General features: G+C 34.1%; 2 protein-coding genes across 2 annotated transcripts in view; one reads left to right on the plus strand and one right to left on the minus strand.

Annotated features, from left to right (window-relative positions):
• Window positions 1–9,695: 9,695 nt before the first annotated feature.
• Window positions 9,696–21,076, minus strand: ghitm (growth hormone inducible transmembrane protein). The gene is made up of 9 exons (XM_030121637.1): window positions 21,003–21,076; window positions 20,486–20,643; window positions 18,591–18,693; window positions 16,864–16,975; window positions 16,643–16,784; window positions 13,814–13,922; window positions 13,423–13,611; window positions 10,416–10,587; window positions 9,696–10,319 (listed from the first exon to the last, which is right to left on the minus strand). The coding sequence occupies exons 2-9, from the start codon at window positions 20,615–20,617 to the stop codon at window positions 10,232–10,234; spliced, it is 1,047 nt and encodes a 348-aa protein (XP_029977497.1). The 5' UTR covers window positions 20,618–20,643; window positions 21,003–21,076; the 3' UTR covers window positions 9,696–10,231.
• Window positions 21,077–23,052: 1,976 nt separating this feature from the next.
• Window positions 23,053–27,304, plus strand: part of chst3b (carbohydrate (chondroitin 6) sulfotransferase 3b) — a 31,448-nt gene continuing 27,196 nt past the window's right edge. The window contains exon 1 of the mRNA XM_030121636.1: window positions 23,053–23,654. The gene's annotated coding sequence lies outside the window, so the exon portion shown is untranslated. The remainder of the gene's footprint in view (window positions 23,655–27,304) is intronic.

A 27,304-nucleotide genomic window follows, 5' to 3' on the forward strand; every position in this document is an offset into this window, starting at 1 on the left:
TACACTTCCAACAAGGTGCGTTTAAGTACTGATTGACTCACTCTGAGGTGCAGACTTATGTACTTCCTGTTTTCACACATGTAAAAATAGTCTCTGACGTGAAGTGACATATTCAAACATGTTACGTGCGTGAAGGCAATCATAAGTGTACTCTGTTTACTGAACTAAACACCGACTATGTAACAGTATAAAAAACACTGGTCAACAAAAAATGTATTGTTTAAGTTTTTTGAGCTGATTTAGGATAATTTTGGTGTGCTGAATCCAAAAATCACATTAATTTTGCTCAATCAGGTCAACTTTCTGAACTATGCTACATATTGGCTTTTTAACATTTTTGCTTACATTTATGGGCATTTTCACATCGTATGATACAAAATTCTTTCATATTTCTCGCAATAAACGAGTTCTGAAGATTTTACTTTTGCCAATTTATGATTAATGTTTTTTTTTAATATTACAGGTGAATGAAATGGCTTCGACTAGAACACAGGTGTCAAACATGTGGCCCGGGGGCCAAATCTGGCCCGCCAAAGGGTCCAGTCTGGCCCTTGGGATGAATTTGTGAAATGCAAAAATTACACTAAGATATTAACAATCCTTTTAGTTCAGGTTCCACATTCAGACCAATTCCATCTCAAGTGGGCAGGACCAGTAAAATACGATCAAAATAACATATAAATAATGACAAATCCAAATTTTTCTCTTTGCAAATTTAAATATTTTCATGTATTTACACTAAAACAAAGTATAATTTCGCAAAAAATCTGAACAAATATGAACAACCTGAAATGTCTTAAGAGAAGTAAGTACAATTTCAACAATTTTCTGTCTGTTATTAAATGTTTTGTGTGTTTGTAGATCCACTGTGATCTGTAAGTTATAATGTACATGTGTAAATGATAAACTGAGGCAGAATATTGTTAAAATTACACTTATTTTCTCAGTTTGTTCATGTTATTCACATCTTCTGAAAGGATAGTTTGTAGATGTAAACCTTTTCATAATGTAAATTAACTTTTTTCGCTCTAAAACATAGAGAAAAGTTCAGAGTTGACATTATTATATATTATTATGTTATTATTTTACTGGTTCGGCCCACTGCAGATCTAATTTAGCTGAATGTGGCCCCTGAACTAAAATGAGTTTGACATCCTTGGACTAGAAGATCTTGCAAAACTAAGCCTGATGTATTCTGCTACATCTGCGGTGAATACACCATTGTACCTAACAGGAATCAAGTGATCAAATGATTTTTTTTCTTTTAAAACCTATTTTGGGTGAGAACTATACAAAAAAATCAACTGATAAAGTCACAAAAATGTAATCAATTTTGTGAGAAGATCAAATTTTTCAAAATCCAATTAGTAAAAAAACCTGACCTGATTGAGAAAAACAGATGTCATTTTTGGATTTAGCGGTGCAAAATGGTCCTAATTCAGTTGAAAAAATCTAGACAACTTGCAAAAAACATTTTTTTGTAACCCAGGGTAATAGAATAAGTGACAGAACAGTCTCACTTCATTGTCTCTTTTGTGCTTGTAGACCTCTAACTAGAGTTCAATCCTGGCTTTCAAAACTACAGGTGACAGCAATGATCACACTTTATAATAAGGTTACAAATCACATGAGCGCGTAATACATGAATAATTTATGACTCATGATCATTTAATACATTAATTAATGCAGGATGTATTATGGATTTCTTCTGCTCACCATAACAAACTGTGGTTTTAAGTCAGTGTTTTTCAACCTTGGGGTCGGGACCCCACGTGGGGTCACCTGGAATTCAAATGGGGTTGCCTGAAATTTCCAGTAATTGATAAAAAAAAAGACAAAAAAAACCCAACAACTTACTAATAAAAAATATATGGTGAGGTGACAGAGACAATCCCAATCCATAAAAGACATGACAAACTGAAGCTGAAACTGAAGCACTGTGGTTCTGTTTATCTGTCAAATGTTCATTGTGGTCAGTTTCAGATGCTGCAGCTCTTTCGTAATTCATAGTTTGAGTTTTTGTTTGTTCAGTATTAATTGTCAGCCTTGTAAATCCAAGCTGGACTGACTGTACATATCCTGACCAAGGAAAATAAAATTCTCACTTTGTGCAGTAACCTACACCTGGCTTTTCTGCCTCCATCCATAATAATATACATTATATAGACTAAATGTGTCTAAAATTAATGTTTATTTGCAACATAATTTAGCAAACTATTACATGATCAAAACAAATTAATTTTAGCAGACAAAATTCTCCGTTTTGAGTGTCTGGGGTCGCCAGAAATTTGTGATGTTAAAATGGGGTCACGAGGCAAAAAAGGTTGGAAACCACTGCTCTAAATGATAACTTTCAAACTTTTCGTTGTTTTCAACTTAATGTGTCTTTCAATATGGTTTTTGATATCAGTTTAGTTTTACAGCTGCTTAACCCTATAAGGCCAAACGTAGTATATCTGAGTTGTGAAGCCCTCTACATGATCAAGTGTGATCTTTTTTTTTTTCTTGAAAACCTGATGTATACAATTAGATACATGCAATACACAGATAATCCACCAGGGGAGAGGAATTTGTTCACCAGTGACACTACAAGACTGTCATTAATGAGGAAGGAAGCAGAACTTTGCCAATTAGTTAGACATGTTTGTGTTATATTATGTTTTGTTTGTTCAGAAATAATATTTGAGCATTGAGACCCAATGTATCAAATATGATACAAAATTGAAACTCATACATGGAAATTTATAAAAAAAAAAAAAAAAAAAAAAAAAAAAGTTTGGGGGGTTGTTCAGAAGGACCAATAAAGGCTCCAGTTTCAAAGAACTGGGATTTTCTGTCAATGATTTAATGGTTCAGACTTTACAGGGTTAAATAGTAGTGTTTTTATTTTATTTTATTTTTTTTTTTAATTTTGAGGAGTTAACTAGTTTTAGTTCACTTCTGACTTAGTTTTAGTTCTGCAGGGATTATGAGGAATGCCTTCAATAGTGGGTAAGAAGAACAGTAGCCAAATTTTCTAATTTTGTAAAATCATAGGAAATGGTGAACATTTACTTGTTGCTGCATGAGGTAATTGTCACAGGAAGCACTACAGACACTGATAACACATAAATAAGACCAGAAAAGGGGATATACTTGGACAAATGAGGCTTTCATGCCAGTATAAAACAGGTCTGTAAAAATCACTTCAAACTGTCAAAATGTTCCCATAAAAGGAAATTAGAGCCACTTTTACCTGAGTGTGAAACAAGATGTTCAGATTTTTGTCATTGTGATTTCTAGCCTGTTGGAAATGAACTGAAATATACAGATGAAATAATATTTTAATTCAGATAGTTGAAGTCTTAAAATTAATCACATATTAGTCAGTAGTAGTTAATGTTGTAAGATAATTCCGTTGTTTCACTAGATTTCTTTATTTCATTAATGAGTGGTACAGTTCATAAGATAGTATGGGTGACATCTTGGTCAACATACCAAACAAACAGATTTATGATCACAGGATTTAGGTTTTACCTTACGCACACTTTTAAATACACATGATCACAGGACTTAGGTTTTATCTAAGGTTTTACCTTAGGCACACTTTTAAATACACATGCCCACATAGGATCGTAAACCATAGCAGATAAGATGTAAACACACTGTCAATATGGGGTTTTACAAAGAGTTGAGGTATCACATCTGCATGACTTTAGAGTCAGATGACACCAGTCCATTTTTTGTGACCCAACCCACCTAGTAAAAGGGGGTCAGCCCATAGTTTGAAGATCAGTTTACAAGGATTATAAAAGTGATGTGCGTTGGAATGTCTGGATCAATGTTTCTGCTTGGTGTGTGGAACCTCAACTGAGTTATATTTTGTTAGTGGTCAGATCAAGTCAAAAATAAATGTATAGAAATGAGACCAAAAAGAATCTGGACTTATTCTTGGAGCTTCCAACAAAAGAACACGTTAACACAGACATGGAAAAATGAACGATTTGTGAGATTTGGTGGCAGGAACATGACAGACTATTATTAAGTTGTTAAAAACTGATGCAATATGTTCCCTTTAATCCACTTTAGTTCTATGACTTGTGTCCCTCCTGGTAAAAGACACTAACAGAATGACTTTTGCTTTATTATGACTTGGCTTACTCGTAATACTTTTACTATACATATTATATATTTCATGTATGTTTTATTCTTTTTTATCACTTCTTACCTTGTAACTCCATTGTTGGTTGTCTGTTGGTATGAGTCAGTGTGTTTTTACTGCTTTTGTAACCAAACAATTTCCTGCAAAGGATCTATAAAATGAACAAGAAACTGAAGAAAACAAGGGTGGTCTAATATATATTTTTTTTGCAACTGTATCTACATTTTTACTGGTTCTTCAACTATTAGAACAGTGTTAAATAATTAATTTTGACATTTTTTTGGTGACTGTATACTTTTTTATCCAAGTATCCCCAACTCGCGCTTCAGCATTTTTTATTGAAAAAAATCAGGCAAAATTTGTTTGTGCGCCAAAGGTGTCTGTTTATATTTTCAAAATTTTGTAAAGAAACAACATATACTTAACTGTAATGTTTATAAAAAATATAACACATTTTTAGAGCAAATTTTGTGCAAAATATAATCTATCTATCTATCTATCTATCTATCTATCTATCTATCTATCTATCTATCTATCTATCTATCTATCTATCTATCTATCTATCTATCTATCTATCTATCCATCCATCCATCCATCCATCCATCCATCCATCCATCCATCCATCCATCCATCCATCCATCCTCTGAGCTTTTATGAACATTTGCATGATTAGCAAATTAAATGTAGAAAAATATTAATATAAAAGATTTTCACTGAAAAAAAAAAACAACACACAAAATACCGAAGATAATATTACAATGAATGGTGATAAATTACTTAAGGATGGTTAAATATAGAGAAAAATTCATTTGGGAACTGCCACAAATGTCACACTGGGTCCTTATGGGTTAAAATGCATAATTCCATTAAAAAAAAGCAAAATATTACTTCTTTAAGAGATGGATTTAACACATAATAACGTAGCGTGAAAGATTTACAAAAACATCATAAGTCTACGTGATTATGCAAGTCAAAGGGGCCTGTGAGGTCAGAGCTCTGAAGGTATTGTGGGTTAAAAGGTCAGAGGTTGTAACCACGACAACCACTCACTCACTGTCCTTAAAACCATTTTGATGCTCACATTCAAATGTAAAAACCCCAGGTCTGTAAACAGCTCCGGAGCTCAGACCTGAACCGATATTGGTCATCAATGTGAGAGGGGCTGATGACAGAGGGTGACTTTGATCCGCAGTAATGGCAGGAGTCCGGGTCTACGCCCAGGCTTTCACCAATCTCATCCATTATTGCCCTCTTTATCCCTCCCATCTGCACGGCCACTCAATAAGCGGTGTACTGTATATGAATCATATGTGCGCTATGCATCAATATGACCATGTGGGACTTAAACACTGTCCAGCAGCTGCGGGCTTCACGTGGACCTGCTTTAATGAGGCACCTGCATATTTACAGATGTTAGCATCTGTTGCAAGTGCCCTGGTTTGGAGGTTTAATTTCAGAGGAGCAGGCCAGATGGTGGACAAGAGGATTACCACGCTAAGCCTTTGTCATCTGCTGCCTCACACTGACGGTTTATAGGGAAATACAAGGTGGACCCCCGCCGGCGCCTAAGGGTGCAGGAGGGGGTGGAGGATGCAGGCGAAATGTTTTTAAAATGTTTTTGTTTTCATGATGACAAAACTGGTACTGGAGATATTTTTACATGGATTTTAGAGAGGATTTTATACTGTAAAGGCTGAGACTGAGGTGAAGTAATCAACAAATAATAACAATTTTTGCTTAATAAAACAAACTGAAGTTGAGTTTAACATATGTAAGTCCTTTACTTATAATTTTTTTTTTTTTTTATAATTTCAGTGGACAACCGCTCACAATACAATTTTAAACAGGAAATACACTGTTTTACTTTTTTTTTTAACAACTAATATTTGATTAAGTTTAACTATCTTTAATGATTAAAAAGTCCACCAGTATTTATTTATTTATTTTTTAATATGCTCAATAATATTAGGTCACGTTGTGGTTTCAAAATGTTGTTGTTTTCATGATGACAAAACTGGTACTGGAGATACTTTTATATGGATTTCAGAGATGATTTTTATAGAAGAAGGTAAACGACACGCACATCCAAAATTAGAGGTGTGCAGGATCCCAAAAAGTAGAACGTGAAAAAAAGGAAGGAAGGTCCGCACAACCTGTGACCTTCCTTCATTTTTTTCAGAGATGATTTTATACCCTAAAGGCTGAGACTGAGGTGAAATAATTAATAAATAACAATTTTTGCTTAATAAAACAAACTGAAGTTGAGTTAAACATATTTAAGTCATTTACTAATTGAATTTTTTTTTTATAATTCCAGTAGAAAAGTGCTCATAATACAATTCTAAACAGTGGGAAAACAGGCTATTCTACTTGTTTAAAAAAAAAAAAAAAAAAAGAAGAAAAAACAACAACAACAACTAATATTTGATTAAGTTCAATTATCTTTAATGATTAAAAAAGTCCACCAGTTTTTATTTATTTATTTTTTAATATGCTCAATAATATTAGGTCACGTTGTGGTTTCAAAATGTTGTTTTCATGATGACAAAACTGGTACTGGATATACTTTTATATTGATTTCAGAGATGATTTTATACCCTAAAGGCTGAGACTGAGGTGAAATAATTAATAAATAACAATTTTTGCTTAATAAAACAAACTGAAGTTGAGTTAAACATATTTAAGTCATTTACTAATTAACATTTTTTTTAATTTCAGTAGAAAAGTGCTCATAATACAATATTAAACAGTGGGAAATTAGACTATTTTACTTGTTTTTTTAAAACAAACAAATTATCTTTAATGGTTAAAAAAGTCTACCAGTATTTTGTTTTTGTTTTTAATATGCTCAATAATATTATGTCACTTTGTGGTTTCAAAATGTTTGTTTTCATTATGACAAAACTGGTACTGGAGATACTTTTACATGGATTTCAGAGACAATCTTATACCTTAAAGGCTGAGACTGAGGTGAAATAATCAGTACGTAACAAAACATTTTGCTTAATAAAACAAATTGAAGTTGAGTTAAACATATTTAAGTCATTTACTAATTAAAATTTTTAATAATTTCAGTAGAAAAGTGCTCACAATACAATATTAAACACTAAGAAAACAGACTATTCTACTTGTTTAAAAAAAACAACTAATATTTGATTAAGTTTAATTATCTTTAATGATTAAAAAAAGTCCACCAGTATTTTTTTTATTTTTTTTAATATGCTCAATAATATGTCACATTGTGGTTTAAAAATGTTTTTGTTTTCATGATGACAAAACTAGTACTGGATATACTTTTGTATGGATTTCAGACACAATCTTAAACCCTAAAGGCTGAGACTGAGGTGAAATGATTAATAAATTATAACAAGTTTTGCTTAATAAAACAAACTGAAGTTGAGTTAAACATATTTAAGTCATTTACTAATTGAATATTTTATAATTTCCGTAGAAAAGCACTCACAATAAAATATTAAACAGAGGGAAAATAGACTCTTCTACTTGTTTTTTGTAGTTTAATTATCTTTAATGATTAAAAAAAAGTCCACCACATTTACCTACAATTTATGTAATCTGTAGCACAGTAACTTGTACATTGAGTAGAAATGAAAAATTTGTAAAATATAAGTGATGTGCGTAATTCTAACAAATGTGACCTAGTGCTAAATACTAAATATGTGACATATTTATTAAACCTGAGTAAGTTCTTAAAAGTATTGAAGCCATTTCTTTGTTATATCAATTTTAATGTTATATAATTTCAGTGCTTAAGGTGCATTGAGAACATTAATTTAACGTTTTGGGAATACATTTGACTTCGTTTTTTTTTTTTTAATGTGCTCAATAATATTATGCCACATTGTGGTTTAAAAATGTTTTTGTTTTCATGATGACAAAACTAGTACTGGATATACTTTTATATGGATTTCAGAGACAATCTTAAACCCTAAAGGCTGAGACTGAGGTGAAATAATCAATAAATTACAACAAGTTTTGCTTAATAAAACAAACTGAAGTTGAGTTAAACATATTTAAGTCATTTACTAATTGAATTTTTTTTTTATAATTCCAGTAGAAAAGCACTCACAATAAAATATTAAACAGAGGAAAAATATAATATTCTACTTGTTTTTGGATTTTTTAAAACTAATATTTGAGTTTAATTGTCTTTAATGATTAAAAGTCCACCACATACACTGCAACTTATTTAAGCTTAATGAACAAAGTAACTTGTAAATTGAGTAGAAATGAAAAATTAATAAAATGTATGTAAGTGATGTGTGTAATCCTAACAAATGTGACCTAGCCCTTTCGCAGACTGTAATTCTAAATATATTTTTTGTGACATTCTAATTAAACCTGAGTAAGTTCTTGAAAAATTTTGAAAATATTTCTTTGTTACATCAATTTTAATGTTATATAGTCAGTGCTTAAGGTGCATTGAGTACATTTATTTAACATTTTGGGAGTACATTTAAATTAGTGCTTTTTTTATATGCTCAATAATATTATGTCACTTTATGGTTTTTTAGTAAACAATGGCTGTATTTTTCTTTTGTACCAATAAATTATCGTAGAAGGTTTTATTAAGAGAATCAGAACTAGAACGAAGAGCTAAAAACTCAACAATTTAGTTTATTCTGTACATATATTCACTAATGTGTCAGATTACGACCGAATTTGTGAATCACTTCATGTCAAAATATTATAATGACTAAAGTTGGGCTCAATTTGAGAATTAAACCAACCAGTGTTCAGATCTCACAGCTCAAACACTTCACTTAACTCTAAAACTAACCCTAAAACAAATATGGTCCTTTTAAATTTTCTGAAAGTTACACTAATAAATAATATTAATAAAGTTGTATTTATTATTTGCACATTTTAATATTGTGAAACAAAATTATCCACAAATTCAGTCATAACCTTATACATGATAGAAATAAGTATATGATTTTATGTAATTGTAATGTAAAACATGTGATGCATCTACTTTGTGGTTAAACTATAGAGTTTTTTTTTCACCTTTTATTCATGTTAGCATGTTTATCAAACTCTGATGAAACACAAATCAGTATGAGCGAGTACTCTGGAATCAGGAAGCAAACTAAAAAAATGTGTTATGAATAAGCATTAATTACACTGACCTCATCCTGTTTTCTTTGACAATTTTGGGATTTGTTGGGAATTGTCACCACATCCTTGGATTTATTTTATTTTCCAAAGCACACGTCTTACCTGAGTAAAGAATACAACATTAGAGGAAAGCATTTTATAAATACTAAACATTTTCTAAAATAAACCTCTCTATTCTCTGTGCATTTTTTATCATCTCAAAATGTTTAAATGAATCCAGACTTCACACTTCATCTATTTTTGATAACAAATACATTCTGAGAAGGCAGGTGACACACAATAAGAACAGAACAGAGGTGTAATATAGCAGAAAATTAAGATGCAGAGGCTAAAAATAACTGTAACTCGTGCAGGTAGTCTTATTTTCTATCATTCCTAGATTGAAAAAAAAAAAAAAAAAAAAAAACTATGACAAGGATCACTTTTTATTTGTTTTATTGCTGAAAGTACTGTATTTTCCCCCAGAACATGAACTGCTGCCTCCTTTCTTTACCCATAAGAGAAATGCAATGGAGTAAAACAGACACCGATTGTGCTGCACATTATGAATCAGGATCACTGTTGTTTTTGTTCCGCATAAACCAGAAGATTCCTTAAGATATTTTTTCTTAAACAGATCCACAAACTAGGTAAAATAAATTAAAAAACAAAATCATACAGAACAATCTGAGGCAGGACAAATGATGGTAACAGACAACCTGAACCCATCTGTGACACCAGAATCAATCCCAAACCTCCTCCTCGATCAATGTGAGTGCTTTCGTGTACAAAAATCTGCCTCCTTCGCTTTGACAGGAAATGCGTGCTTGCTACGAAATGCGGCTCTCGAAGCACTTATGTTTACCCGCCTGTTGGATTAGACTTTGTACTAAAAGATAACACCGAGTGTGGGCTGCTAGTAGTGAAACATGACTGTTTTGCTTGTGGAAGGAAATTTAAGGTAAATCCTGCCGTTTATTTCCTTCTGCCGCTGCCACCGTTGGCCAGAATCATCACCAGCCTCATGAAGATGTTCAGTGTGTCCATGTAGATCCCCATACACCTGGTACGATGAAGAAGGATATGTGCGCGAGATTAACTTTACAGAAAATGAAGAAGCATTCTGTAACAAACTGAAATGACTCGTGGGGTGACTTACGCATTGATGGGGTCGAATTTCTGGACGGCGTACAGTGGGTAGGTCTCTGCTTTCTTGATGACTTTCTGTGTGTCGTACAGGAGGAACATGCTGAACAGGATCAGGCCTCCATACACAGCCACTGAGTACAGACCTGCTCCGAGCGCTGACGTGGGAGGCATGAACATGGTTCCTACGAATAAAAAAAAAAAAAACATGTAATAAGATGACAAATACTTCATGAAGACAAAGTTAAATATCCTCAAGAAGATGTAGCTGATTACAGCTGCAACTTGCAAATACATACCTTCCCTCTGCGGTCATCTCCTCTTGATTGATAATCAAAAAACTAATTATTAATATACAGGGTGGGGAAGCAAAATTTACAATGAACATTTAGTTGTTTTTTCTCAGCAGGCACTACGTCAATTGTTTTGAAACCAAACATATATTGATGTCATAATCATACCTAACACTATTATCCATACCTTTTCAGAAACTTTTGCCCATATGAGTAATCAGGAAAGCAAACGTCAAAGAGTGTGCGATTTGCTGAATGCACTCGTCACACCAAAGGAGATTTCAAAAATAGTTGGAGTGTCCATAAAGACTGTTTATAATGGAAAGAAGAGAATGACTATGAGCAAAACTATTACGAGAAAGTCTGGAAGATACTATTAAAGAAGAATAGGAGAAGTTGTCACCCGAATATTTGAGGAACACTTGCGCAAGTTTCAGGAAGCGTGTGAAGGCAGTTATTGAGAAAGAAGGAGGACACATAGAATAAAAACATTTTCTATTATGTAAATTTTCTTGTGGTAAAAAAATTCTCATGACTTTCAATAAACTAATTGGTCATACACTGTCTTTCAATCCCTGCCTCAAAATATTGTAAATTTTGCTTCCCCAATCCTGTATATGGGTGCTTCTATGAAACTGGTCCCTAAAAACAGGACATGGGGGCTAAAAATTCAAACCAGATGTAGACTACTGTTATGAAGCGAGTTTGGAAGCACTTTGGGTCTATTTTAAAGATAAACACTCACTGGGATAAAAGAGAAACTATTTTTCAGGTAAAACACATTTTTATATTATTTTGCATTATAATAATAATAGCTTTATTTAAATAGCACCTTTTAAAAACAAAGTTCACAAAGTGCTTTTGACAGACAAAGTAGAGGGCACAATAGCAGGATACAAGATGCAAGTAAAAACACTAAAACAGAAGCAACACAATAAGAGATGTACACAACAAATGCAAAAACATGACACTTCGAATAAATTAAATGAATCGGAGTAAAGAGGGCAGGGATAACGTAACATGATGCTGTCAAATCAATGTAAAAATAAAGGAGTGAGATAAAACAACATCATGTATGAGAATATAAATTAATAATCAAACAGGATGAGATTCAAATTTAAAAAATTAAACATTAAAAGGGACAAACATCACATAAAAGCAAGTCTATAAAAATGTGTTTTAAGAAGTGATTTAAAAGATGTCACTGATTCTGCAAGCATTATCTCCTCGGGCAGGCCGTTCCAAAGTCGAGGTGCCCTAATGGGAAAGGCCCGGTCACCCTTAGATTTAAGCCAATTATATTTAATACAAAAATCCGCATGTAACACGGTCGAAAGGACACGAAAATTATGTGCTACTATTTTTTGGAATATTTCTCTATTCTCTCACAGGTACATTTTGGGAATTGAACTAATTATGCAAGGTAGAGTGTTTCACAAAAATGGCCACTGTTGCAAAATCATTCGCAATTTGCATGTGTTTAAATGGGCAGGTTCTGCATGAATGGGCAGGTTCTGCATGAATCAAATGAACCAGAACCAGTTCTCAAAAAGAACCGGTTCTCGATTCCCATCCCGGAACTCAATTCCTTGGAATTGTTTGCCTACCTGCTTAACGATTCTGCTTATTGATTCCACCTTCATTGTGCATGCGTAATGATGTCACACGTACGCTGCATTGTTTTGGTCAGAACATACCCAACATGGCGTTGAGGCAGAAACGGTCCAAAAAGATGACACCAGGTCTACTTGTAATACTTGCAAAGCTTTGATTTCTTCAAAAGGGGGGAATCCCTCCAATATGCTCAAACATTTGTCTACACAGTATGTGATTCATTTACAGGAATGTCACGTATTTGACACACTACTTAGTGATGCTTGTGAATCTAGCGGCAGAATGAACACTAGGCCAGTTCCGGTGCAGGCAACAAAAATCCTGCCCCCTCAGATATAAGTTTCCGAAGGTAGGGGAAAGGAAATTAGGTGCACAACAACGGGAGACATAGAGGAATTAGAAAAGCGTCTTAAGTTTCATTTTCACTTTTATCTTTTTTCACTTTTTTTTTTTTTTTTTACTTTTATTTCAAATGTGTCTGTCCAGATCAGATATGTGGGCTCCTCTCTTCTCTACTTCAACCTGAAAAACTGATGCAATTGTTGGTTTGTGTACAATGCACAGAACAGTCTCTAAACACACAAGGCTGAGTGTAACAAACTTCAGCATTCTACTAAACTGTTAATAATAGCACGCCAAAAAAAAAGTGTACTATCACTGTGCAGAAGGTGCCCTGTGTGACGTCAGAAACTGGATCTGTGTAAGATACTGGACTTGTGTGAAAATTAACAGTTTGGGTGAGATTTACTCATCAAGACTTGCATTGTAATTGAGCTTTTTTTTGTTTTTTCACTTCAGCACATGAAGTGTGTAATACAGCTTTACGGTAACTAAGGAATTGGGCTTTCAATATGTTTGGGGAGTAAAGGGGGGCTTAGAAGTGGTTGCTAGACAAGCATGCAGTCTTTCACTTCTCCACTACTATCTTGCATGTTGTTAAAATTCTATCACAATAATTCAGCATGCATAACCTTCATTATTTGGAACTATAAGATTTCTTTGACACACTTTATGTGACAACAATGTCAATTCACATGTACATTAATACAATGTATGCATACTACAAAAGTAAACTTACACAACTGTAAGGGGGTAAAGCTGTGTTATACTTACCAAGAGAAGAAACAAAGACCACTCCAAAGCCGATAGCCAAAGGTCCCCCCATGTTGAGGAACTTCTCGCTTGGGGCACACATGGCCACAGTGGAAAGGCTACCCACAATGCCTGCTGTGTACCAGGCGGCCCGCACCATCAGAGGTCCTCCCAACAGAGTGAGAGGGGCGATGACAGCACCCATCACACCTTATTAATAAATAAAAACAAGAAAGCATCTGAAAACCAAGTTCAAAACACACAACAACAACAGGTGGGCAGTAGAGGTCTCAAATATGACATCACTGAGCCTTTATGTCACTGCCCTCTAGTGTCCACTTAAAACAACTGCATGAAACAAAACTTGGATCTTTTCTGCCATAATATCCAACAGAGCTATTTTCTTACAAACCTGCATGAAGCATCCAGGCGAGGTGCTTAGGGACCGGACTGTGCTCATATGAAATTGACCTGACGAGCATCCCGGCACCAATCATGGCTGCAAAGGTTGCTCCAATAGCCTGAGTTTGAACAAAAAAAAAAAAAAAAAAAGTTGCATGGATTTTACTGTTGTAGATATACCAAAACCAGTCACAAATAAAATATAGCGGATGATCGGACTTATTGGTCATTTTGTTTCCATTATTAAACCTAAAGTTAGCTTGTTTTTGTTTTGGACAGGTGTTATTTTTCCTGATTGATGTAACTTCCTTGTTCGTTTTCAGTTGAAAAGGAAGCACTGCTGCAGCAACTATGACAGTTCAAAGGAGATAATATACTAGTTATCATTTCAATCATGTAAATATCAAATTAGAAGATGATATAGGTCGTGTTTTTCTGACAACTGGGAGGAGTTTGTTAAAATCTTGATGGACTTTGTTCAGTTACAGTAATTGTGTCTGAATTCTGCTTAAGTTCCTATTTCTGTGAGTTATCTTAGAACAGCATGAACAGTTCTGTCTAACCCACTACAATCTGACATTTCTCTCTGAAGAAATGATGGTATAAGGTCGAAGGTAGGGCTGTACAATATTGGAAAAAACTGACATTGCAATTTTTTTAAACACTGCGATATATATGTTGCGATATGAAAAACTACTCAGGAGGATATAATAGCTGTGTGGCGCTAACGTAAATGGTCCAACAAATTAGTTGTGTATCCTCTCGTTGTGGCGACAGGTGTAAGGCACTGTCGACACAGAACATGTGTTTCAGTATCATCCTTTTTGAAGCTGAAATAATTCCAGATAACTGATGTTGCTTTTCTGATTGGCACCAAGTCTTTGTTTTCAGTGATTTTCTCTTGTTTGTTGCTCATTTTTTAATGTTGTTACCAGTGACTCACTCCATGTGCAGGGGCGTGGTCTGCTTCTGCAAACTGATTAGGAACGATTGTGATTGGTGGGTCGCTGCGCGCAGTGAGTGTCAGGTACCCAGGTTGAAATTCGATGAGAACATGTCAAGTTCATTTGCCTTCTACTACGGATGCAAATTATCGATTAATCCATTAATCATTAGTTGGCTGACCTTATCGATTCATTAACAATTAATTGATAAGTGGCGATTTTCCTGAGAACCTGAATTTGTCTTTCAATAGGGTCTATAACAATAAAAGCTAAATACTGTTTATACACTTCATGAAAAGAGCATGTCATATTCCTTAATGACTGATTTATTGTACCACTGGATACAGTACAGGCAATGACATTTATGTAGTATAACAAATTTAATTCTGCAGAGAAATTCTATAAAATAAATGGATCTAAAGAGGGGCAGTTTAGAAGAAATGGGCATTTCTGACTTTGCATCACTACCTGACATGATGGAGCGAGATTTCAGCGATATATTGCATGGTATATTGTGCAGCTCTAGTAGAAGGGCTGTGTGATGTAACTAAAACCTCATAACAACTTACCAAATTGTAAAGTTTTGACTTCAAAGAACACCATTAAAAATGTTTGAAACAAAAATATCACTGGTCAACAACAAATTTATTGTTTAAGTTTTTTGAGCTGATTTAGGATAATTTTGGTGTGCTTGAATCCAAAAATCACATTAATTTTGCTCAATCAGGTCAACTTTCTGAACTATGCTACATATTGGCTGTTTAACATTTTTGCTTACATTTATGGGCATTTTCACATCATATGATACAAAATTCTTTCATATTTCTTGCAATAAACGAGTTCTGAAGATTTTACTTTTGCCAATTTATGATTAATGGTTTTTTTAATATTACAGGTGAATGAAATGGCTTCGACTAGAAGATCTTGCAAAAATAAGCCTGACGTATTCTGCTACATCTGCGGTGAATACACCATTGTACCTAACAGGAATCAAGTCACAAGTTTCATAAAGTGTGCTTACCAATCTCATTTTGGTATTAATTATTATATTTTGTGAGAAGATCAAATTTTTCAAAATCAAATTAGCAAAAAAACCTGACCTGATTGAGAAAAACAGATGTCATTTTTGGATTTAGCGGTGCAAAATGGTCCTAATTCAGTTGAAAAAACCTAGACAACTTGCAAAAAATATTTTTTTGTAACCCAGTGTAATTAAAGGCTTCAAACATGAAGTCTGTCAAAAATATCAGATCCAAAGGTATATTACTTTTTATGCAGAGTTTAATTTAAAAACTCAAGTACACTACTCTGATTCTGTGCAGACTCTCTATGTTGTTTGAGATTATTCTTATTCATGTGGTAAAAATGTTATGAAGTGTACATGAGATGCAAGTCAGTTCTGGGGGCTGGTCTGTTTTATTATTTGCAAAGTACTGTTTCTGTATGTGTCAGACTTCTCATAATGACAGTGATATAGTTTGGTCACAGTCTTTGTTTTATGTTGTTTTGTTTTATACTCATTACTCAGCTCTTTGTCATATTTACTTGTGTCTGTGTTGGTTTGTGTTGTCTTCATGCTAATTTCCTGCCTATATCCATGCTGTGGCGGAGAACACAAAGCACCATAATTGTGTAAAAAATGTCAGTGTGAAGAATGTATTTTGCTACACAATTAATTAAATGCAATATAAATCACAAAATGTCTTATTTTTTAATGTATCCATGCCCTCAGGTCCCAAAACCTGTCTAAAAAAGATACCAAGCATGTGATTTGCAAAAAAAAAAAAAAAAAAAAAAAAAAAGAAAGGCAAAGATTGTGATTTAGAAGTCTCACTGTGAATATTTGTCACTGACTACATTAAAGTTGAATCTATTGATGAATGAGTTACACTTACCAACCAGGATCCTCTCATCATCAGACCCATCAGTGCAGGGGTCCTACTCACTGCCATGGCTGACAGAGCTGTCAGTCCAACACTGCCTGCAAAGTACATATATGTGGAGTGGATCCTGTCCTTCACATACTGAGGCCAAATCCTGCACAGAGTAAAGTGACAATTAATGTGGAGCCTTCCAAAGAAATGACAAGAACACAGAAACAGCAGCTGTTACTCACACTGCTTTCTCAATGGCACCGATTTCATTGGACATGCCGAGTCCATAGTAGCACAGAGCTCCAAAGCCGACTGCTGCACCTCCAGCCAATACCAGTCTGCCCATGCGGTCAACTGGGAAAAGAAGACAACAATTACTGTCACACTTTGGCATCAGATGATTACTACCGTTAATTAATACAGATAACTGACCCTCATAACTAAAGCAGGGTACACACTTGAAGATGATCTGTTTTTGTCCTGATTATCCCTTTTCCAGACCAAGGATGGCAAACTCCAGGTTATTTTATGTTTTATAAAATTATCCTATAAGATTATCCTGTGGTCTGGGGTGTGTTAAGAGTGAATTCATCCCAATAATTGGCTCTGAAACGGGTCGGCGCCGACAGTTGTAAATATTAAACTTGTTCTATATTTACGACCAAAAATCTTTGTGCGTGGGGAAAGCTGGCGACTCCTGAGTCATGACTCAGTGAATTGTGACGTGGAATGGAATGTAGCCAATTAAGAAGCGAGCTGACTGAAAAACAAGGAAGCAGGCGTAAATAAAGTTCGGTAGACCTCAGAAAAGAAGTCATGATATCATGTTGACCAGCTCGTAGAGCTGTGGGAAGCCCCAGAATGTCTATTTAATGTCTCCGCCAAGTCGTACCACAATCGAAATGACATGGTTCGTGTTGTGTTTTCTGGTTGTTGTAATGTTTCCTCTTCATTTTTGTTAGATCACATTTGATCACACGAGATTTCTGGCTTGGAGGACTAGATTCTAGATCGGTGGTAGGACAGAATCATTATGTGTGTGTTGTGCTGTGTTGAGATTATCGAAGCACACCACACACAGTACGATGAAAACTGTTCAGTACCTGATTTTTTTCAGTCTTATTATGTGGCACAACACTGACTTATGGTCTGTGTAAGACCCAAAGTAACATTAACCAAATATTTTCCCTCAGTTATACAATTTCTTTTTTGGATCAATAACAAAACATGTGGAGGCTGTCCATCTCTTTGACAGATTAGAGTGGTAACTTTAATTAATATGCAGTACTGCCTCTAATGTTCAATCTAGGTGCAACAGCTTAAAAGATGTGGAAAATCCACTTGCAGCAAGTCAAGCCAGCTTCTGTTTATTTCTAGGATGATGGTACTGAACTTCAAAACTCTGGATGAAATATGAAACAAAACTTCATATTTGCCCGTTTAGTCACAATGAGCACAGTGATTGAGTGCTTTTTACTGAGTAAAAAATCTCAAAGCGTTGCAGAGATGAAAAATGCAGTGCATCTATTCACATTTTCTTTCCCTACCCAACGCATAATTAGAATAGAATAGAATAGAATAGTATAGGCTTTAGTGTCATTACACCACTTGTGCAATGAAATTGTAAGTGGTCTCTACCAGCAACAGTGAACTCATATCTAAATAACACAACAAGATACAGACATACATGACAAAATATAAAGTAGTGTGCAATCAAAATGTGCAAATTAGAGAAATACTGTATGAAACGAACATTTTTAAAATATAAAACTAGCATAAAAACTGTCAAATGTAACAGCATAGACAATGTAAATAATGTATTGGTAAGTTTGATCTGTATATTAATCATTTTAGTTTGATGAAGCAATTTTTGAAATGTGTTGCCATCACTATCCATCATTTCTGTTACAATGTTGGACAGTGAGAAAGTCTAACAGAACTGTGTAAGACTTTATTTTCACATATATACCTTTAAAGAAGGTGTCTAACTTTGGCTCAAAAGCTGCTTCCTTTAGTTGTTCTTTGGCTGTCCTCCCTCGACGGAAACCAAATCTGGCCTTGGTGGAGTAGCCCTGGTGAAAGAAAAGCAAACATCACATAAACTGTAAATGTTCACTCAGCGGGGTTTTCAAGCCCAAACAACAAATAAACTCTCAAAATCAGGGTTTCATTAATTATTTTATTTAATCCAGATCCAGTTGTAGACAAGCTGTAGTGGTTATTTGTCAGTCATTTCACTAACACCAAAGACATTGCTTAATCCAAAACATTTCTTTTACATGAACCAAACCACAAGCTGGATAAAGGACACGAAACCAGGCCTTTCCTTTGAACGCCCACCACCATCATCAAACCACTGCATTACAACTATTTCATTGTACCAAAAGGAAGCACGTAGTGAACTCAAAAGCTTGTTGATAAAAAAAAAAAAAACTTCATACAGTTTTGATCTACACCTTTGGTCAACACAGATAAAGCTGAAATTCACTGTGCAAAGGCCAGGAGTCATCATTTAAAGTGAAAATGAGCTGGTTTTGCTGATGAAGCTGTGACTCAAATCAGCCTACTCATACTACTGGACCAGTTAATGCAGCAGGCGCTAACAACAGGGAGGAGAAAGGAACCAGAATTAAATAAACAAAGCTTCCTTCAGTAGCTCTGATCTCTGTCCAAATCAAAAGACAAAATGTAAAAACAGATGAAACTGATGCCATTTAATGCCATTATGGAAAAGTGAAGCTACTTTCAAGATTCCACATTGAGTCATGAAGAAGAACACTACAACTACTTCTACAGGTTGCTTCTGACAGATTACGATTGGTAATTGCAAAAGCAAATCATGCTGTTTTTAGGTTGATGTTTTATGTTAATTATGTTAGATGTTGTTATGTTATGTTATCCATTATCTGTAAGGTGACCTTGGGTGACTTGAAGGGCACCACCAAATATACTGTATTATTATTTAATATTATGTATTTAATCCTCTAAACTTTATGAAATCACCTGTGATTAGTTAAAATGTAGACATCAGAGGGTAGATTACTGACAATCTGAAAACACAGGCAAAGAGTAGATACACAAATCTCATGTGTTCTCAGACCACTAGAGCTGAAATATTATGGAATTTTTGGCCAATGATGCTATCAAGCCTTGCAACTTTCTGTAAATATAGGTCTCCACACCATGACACCAAAGATAAAATCAAACAGGTTCAACAAAAACATGATAGAATACTTAGGTGGTGTGTGTGATTCAGCAATAATAGACACAGGGATGGTGGGTCTAGCAGACTTCCCAAAAGAAAATTAGACATTTTGAACTGCAAACATGCGGTTGCACATCATTTTGAACATTATTATGACTTCTGTATACAGTAATGTAGAAAAACTTGGGCAGATAAATTAACAACATCCATAAACCTCCACTAGGGACCATCTGCAACCATTTGATCTGAAAAATGTTAATTGTAATTAATTTAGCTTTTTATTCAACCTTTATTTAGCCAGGTAAGTTAGTTGAGAACTGATTCTCATTCCCAATAACAACCAGGCCAAGAGGCAGTACACATTGCTCCTCACACTGATGTTAATGAATTTAGTTGAGTTGGATGAATTGTAGCTGGAATATGGGTGTTGTGCCTACGCCATATATTTGTAGAAACACCCTGATTGAGGCTTTGCCAATAAGTAAATAGAAGAGTTTACTCCAGTAAAACAGTAACTACAACTGTTTCTTGAATAGGGCATTAGAATTTGGCCCAGCCATCCAAAGACATTTGGAAGAATCACAGTACTTACAGTGAGTGTTTAACGTGACAGATGAGATCCAGACATGTACAAGGATGATAACTGAACTAGTGTTTACCTGCTGGGGCCTGAGCAGCGGTGGACAAGCCTTCAGGGTGGATGTCCTCAGGGCCGGGGTGCTCTGGGTCAGTACGGGACGGAGCCCGGCGAGCGGAAGGCTCCTCAGACATGTCAGCCTCGCCACCAACATGATCCCTTTATCAAACTGCTGTTAACCTGAGAAATAAACAAAACGTCACAGAAAATAAACGTAACAGACAAACAGGCGTACTAGGCAGCGTTGAACAAAGTCTCCTTTCTATTTGTAACGATACCACAGCTAACCAGTCATGACATTGGCAGCATCGTTACAAAAACAGGCTTTGACGTCCTAAACATGTGAAAAGTTAGATAACTAACGCTAAGCTAGCTAACCGCTGTTAGCATAATATAACTGCGTACACTCCCGTAACAGCAAATACTTTTAGAACCATGAATGTTACTGATAAATAAACTAATTTAATACTAACTGTGTACACTATAGTGCAAAAGCGTCAACCAATAAACGTATTTAAGTATAAACTGACGTTACATACCAAGAGACTCTTCTCATTCACCTTTCTAACACAACTGCGCAACTTACTGACGCAACGGTTTTGCAACCTTCGTGAAATTTCTCTCATTACGTCATCACAAAGCGACGGACCAAAGGGACTTGTAGTTTTATCTTTCGTCACTGCCTGTCACTGCCTTTATTCAATTGTTTACAACTTTTGCACCACTTTCTGTTGTTTTTACATCTATGAAAAGTAATAAAGAAAGTATCGATGATTTGTTTACATGCTTTACATGTTTGTTTTCATAATAATATCCATTGCTTTCTTTTTTTTTTTTTTTTTTTTTAATTTTTTTTTTTTTTTTTTTTATAATATTTCCAATATAATATATCTAGGCGTTATTATGTTCAAAAGATAGACATACAAATAAAAATGAACTACATTTCATTGACATAACATGTAAAAATGCAATAGGGGAAAAAAATTAATAAAGGTGTGAGTGTGTTATAAAAAAAAAAAAAAAAGACAACAAGACCAAATCTAAAATGAAAAACAATACAAAACACAAGAATGAACCCTCATATAATCTATTTCATTTATTTTTAATCACACAGCAGATGCTTTTACAGTTTAACTCTACGCAAAGAAAACACAGTACATGATAACACACTGGAAAAACACAGTGTGCTTTTCCATCATCAAAAATATCTCAGACCATACCACAGGTTTCAGGAAGCACATATATGGTGTAGAGTGCAGAGTGCTTCTTCTTCCTGTGCAGTTGTGATCGTGCAGGGTGTACACATATACACATTTCCTGGAAGATGCAAGTAGTGCCCATGACCCTCTCAAGGACAAAGCAGTTCAGATGATGAATGAATGTAAGTAGCGTCATAGTATGGTGTGCTTTATGTACCAGTTTTTCAAAATCTGGATTTAATACTAAAACATATGAATAAATAGTTCAAACATTGACTGAGAGCCTAAAGTAAGCTTTACATTTGAATTCTTATCCAAAAACATCCTGTTAAGAGTGAACATAATTTATTACCATGCTGTTTTATTGCATGTATTTGGTTTATTTTTTAATGCATATTCATTTTAGTGCAGTTATACATATTATCTTTTGTAGTTTCAAATATTGTAGGTCTAAGTAGGAACTGAAAGTTAGAATCAAAGTTATTTTTTGTGTGTTTGTGTGAGTTTAGTTTTTATCTAAAGATGTCATGTTATAACCTTAGGTTTAGTTAATTACAGGTATGGTTTTGTACTTGTTTTTATGGTGGCCAGGGACAACAGATGAGAATTAACTCAGGCATATTTACAGAATTGCTTATAAGTGTGCACTGTCGACGACTACTACTACTACTACTACTACTACTACTACTACTACTACCACTACCACTACTAACAACAATAATAACAACAACAATAATAATAATAATAATAATAATAATAATAATAATAATAATAATAATAATAACAACAGTAATAATAATAATAGATGAGATAGTCATGTTCTACATCAGAAATGAACCCTGATTGCTAAAATATAATGTGGTGTATTTATGAAAGGTGGAAAAAGCAATCAGTACTTAAGGTGGAAGAATAAATATTCCATAACAAATGAAAGTTGAGAACTGAAGATACTACTAAAAATAAAATAAAGTAAAATAAAATAAGATAAAATTAAATTAAATTAAATTAAATTAAATTAGTCATCCATCCATCCATCAATTCATTCATTCATTCATTCATTCATTCATTTTTTGAACCCGCTTTATCCTGACTAGGGTCATGGGGGTCACTTGGAGCCTATCCCAGCTACTTACGGGCGAAGGTGGGGTACACACTGGATTAAATTAAATTAAATTTAATTTAAAAATTAAATAAAATTAAACAAAATAAAACAAAATAGTATAAAAAATAATAATACAAAATGAAAATAAAATAAAATAAAAAGTAATAAGATAAAATAAAATAAAACAAAATTAAATTGAATAAAAAAAATTAAAAAAGAATAAAAATAATAATTAAAGTGAAATAAAATAAAATAAAATACAGAGGTCTTGCAAACCTTAAAAGCATATTTCCTACTTTTAATGCAATGACATTAGGTGAGTTAAGGTGAAACTTCAAACCCACTCAGTCTATTTGATGCACATTACTGTTTTCTCCACTAGATGGAGTAGTTGCGCCTCCTTTTTGTCGCTCAATTAATATCCCGTAAAGTTTAAAGCTGGCCTAAATAATAGTAATATACTCCAAGAAGAGTTTAATACTACTTCTAAAACACAGTCAAACCCTGTTAATAGTAATATTTGTTGATCACGTGTCTGTAAACTTTGATTGGTTGCAGTTACAGAGGGTTTACCACAGTGCGCCTCCTGCCTGACGCTCCACTTTTTTTTTTTTTTTTTTTTCCAAACTTCCCTCCATGTGATTCACTACTGTAAAGTCCCAACTGAATGCCTGTCATTCAGTCCGCAGGATGTTTTCAACCGGGCCAAAAGTTTTGCGTGATCCAACTAGTCCAGCTGTGTCTTTGGGTTTGGATTGTTTTTTGCGCCAGAAGTGAAGTGATCATGGAAAGTAGTGGAGTTGGTGTCAACCCGGAGCCGCACTTTGACGGAAGGGTCATCAACTTCATGGATGAGAAGAAACCTTCAGACGCAGAAGATCATCAGGACGGTGCGTAAAGAAGTGATCAGACTTCTGTTATTTATCAGAACTGAATGACAAAGTGTAAACTAATAGCAGAGACATCACATAGAAACCTGGAAGTAAAATAAAGCTACAAGTGGAGAACTTCCAAAGAGGGAAAGTGACTTTCACCATGTGTTCATTTAGTTTTATTAGAAAGGCATGACTTTAGTTTGCATTCTCCAGAGACCTTTAGTGTACTAGCATGCATCACGACCTTCATGACCCACTGAGGTGTATGGACTGAATCTATAATGAACTGTAATGTCTTAAAAACACAATTAATAAAGACTTTTTTTTTTTTTAATCATTTGCCACTTTTAGATTAAAAAACAGCTTATTTATATCATGATGAATGTAGTTATTGCAATTACAGACCCTCATACAGTAGTTACATCATAAAACTCTAGACAAATATTTACCTGTGTAATAAGGTGGAAGTACAGTAACCATGGCAACAATTGATGCTCTAATAACAATGGTGGAAGAAGTGTTAAGAAGTATTTAAAGTAGCCTAGTAATACCATAAAGTAAAAATACTGCAACAAATCTATTTGTTGCAGTATTTTATTTTTATTTTTTAGCTTGTACTGTTTGTACTGCTGCTGTTGTAACAAACAATTTCCTGCAAAGGATCAATAAAGTATCTATCTATCTATCTATCTATCTATCTATCTATCTATCTATCTATCTATCTATCTATCTATCTATCTATCTATCTATCTATCTATCTATCTATCTATCTATCTATCTATCTATCTATCTATCTATCTATCTAAATCTAGTAAAATCTAGTAAATCTATATTCAAAACTTTATTTGTAAATAGTATCAGTGAAATGTACATTCTATGCTGGATTTTCCTGCTTCATTTTCATCATGTGAATACCATGTATTTCTAACAAGTCAAATATTAATGAACTCAGGAAAACAGGCCTGTATTCAGCTTTGAAATGATACATTTTTCAGCAAATGTAAGAGGTTTTTTTCCCCTGTTTTTTAACAATTTATTTAGCCTAGAAGGTGGACATATTTCTGGAACCACAATTGGATATACATGGTTGACACCAGACAGAAAAATATGAATATTAACCAGAGCTGTCAGATAAATATAGTGGAGTGAAAAGTACTTTTCCTTGAGATGTAGCACCGTAAAAAAAAAATACTGCAGGACAAGTAAATCTAATTGAAAACTTTATTTGTAAACAGTATCAGTGAAATGTACATTCAATTTGAGATGTCAAAGTAGTCACTGTGAAGTAAAATGGTCCCTCAATCTTGAAAATATTGTGTTTTTGGATTTATATTACAGCAAAATACATTTTAATGCTGCATTTTCCTGCTTCATTTTCATCATGTGAGAATCACATATCTCTAAAAAGTCATCTTTGTGATGATACATTTTTCAGCAAATATAAGAGTTTTTTTTTTTTTTTTTTTTTTTTTTTTTTTTTTTACAGTTTATTTAGCCTAGAACAGTGGTGTCAAACTCATTTTAGTTCAGGGGCCACATTCAGCTAAATTAGATCTGAAGTGGGCTGAACCAGTAAAATAATAGCATTAATGATATATAAATAATGTCAACTCCAAACTTTTCTCTATGTTTTAGAGCGAAAAAAAGCAAATTTACATTATGTAAAGGTTTACATCTACAAACTATCCTTTCAAAAGATGTGAATAACATCAACAAACTGAAAAAGTAAGTATATTTTTTACAATATTCTGCCTCAGTTTATCATTTCCACATGTACGTTATAACTTACAGATCACAGTGGATCTACAAATATGCAAAACATTGAGTAACAGGCAGAATATTGTTAAAATTGTACTTACTTCTCTTAAGAGATTTCAGGTTATTCATATTTTTTTCAAAATTATACTTTTTTTTAGTGTAAATACATGAAAATATTTACATTTACAAAGAGAAACATTTGAAGTTGTCATTATTTATATGTTATTGTGATAGTATTTTACTGGTCCTGCCCACTTGAGATTGAATTAGGGGAATTGTGAATATCTTCAGTGTAATTTTTGCATTTCACAAATTCATCCCAAGGGCCGGACTGGACCCTTTGGCGGGCCGGATTTGGCCCCCGCGCCACATGTTTGACACATGTGGCCTCGAAGGTGGGCATATTTCTGGAACCACAATTGCATATACATGATTGTCACCAGACAGAAAAATGTGAAAATTAACCAAAGCTGTCAGATAAATATAATGGAGTAAAAAAGTGCAGTACTTTTCCTTGAGACGTAGCACCGTAAAAGTATAAAAAAAATGCCAAAAATGAAAATATTCCAGTGAAATACAGGTACTTTAGATGAAAATTGTGCTTGAGTAACAGTGCTTAGTACATTCCACCACTGTCTAGACTTAACTGCATACAAACATTTATCATTTGGGTTGTGACTTGAAGACAACCTATAATTTCTTTCTTTCTGTATACATTATTTATAGGAAATTAAGTACCTACCCAAAGTGTATTTTGACTGCTGACAAATGATGAATGCTGAAATGACAAAGTGCTGTTCCCCCAGTTCATTCCAGCTTCTCTACCAGAGTAAAGTGACTATTTTGGGATGTGTGGTCAAATGTTTCAGCCCTTATGAGTACAACGCACTGAATCTGTCCACACATAAGCTTTACATTAAATAACAGGCAGCTATTAAAAGCGTTTGTAACAAGATGATAAATGGTGCAGTGGCGGTTTTGTTAAGAGCAGATGATCAAGCGTGTCACATGCCTCAGTGGTTTGTGAATATTCAGAAATGCCAGCTCGTCTGTGTGCCTTTCTTATTTTACGCGGCAGATGCATTTGCAAAAAAAGCCTGAGATAATTGGTGTAGATCTAATTTACCATATAAATGACAAAACCTCAGACCACTTATTTTAGTGATGAATTGTTGATCTGTCATTTCTCGTTTATTTCATATAAAGAGGAATAAAAGAGGCTTAAATAGATGCTTCGTCGCAAGGAAATTTACTCTGTGATGATGCTCTTATCTGACTTTTTTTTAAACTCTGATGCTGATACATAAGCTCTGGGAATAAGCTGTAAAAAATACCAATTCAATACTGTTTTTTTTTTTTTTTATTAATAATCTGTACACCTCACTGTGAGAAAGAGCCTGGGGTCATTCTGTTGTGTGGAAGCTCAGGCTTGACTTAAATACAGCTTTGTACAACAAAATGTGACATACTGGCTTTACAGATACTACAGCTAGATGTAGAAGTTGTTGCCTTAGCATGCGTGAAATACCTCACAAGTGCTAACTATTTGTTGTTAGCTCTCTCCATGCAATGTTTGCTCTCTTTGTAGAAAAATGTAAATCAGTAAAGTTGTATTTACATGACACATTACAAAGTGCTGCACACATAAAAGAAAAAAAGGAATAAACAAAGCCAGAAAAAATTACAGTGCGAAAGAAATGCAGCATATTGGTGGTCTATAAGAAAACTTCCAGTTTTTGAAAGAGATTTTTATTTTCTAAAAATGGTGAAAAATGCCTACATTGCCAAAATGAGATTTTTGCTTCTTCTAAAGGAAGGTTCTTCCTCAACATCAATTAAAACCGTAACCTGGTCGTTGCAGACTCTTCAAAGACATCACCACCTCCTGGATTCAACTAAGCTGCAGT

The sequence above is a fragment of the Sphaeramia orbicularis genome, chromosome 19 (genome assembly GCF_902148855.1).
Source record: "Sphaeramia orbicularis chromosome 19, fSphaOr1.1, whole genome shotgun sequence".
Classification (NCBI taxonomy): Eukaryota; Metazoa; Chordata; class Actinopteri; order Kurtiformes; family Apogonidae; genus Sphaeramia; species Sphaeramia orbicularis.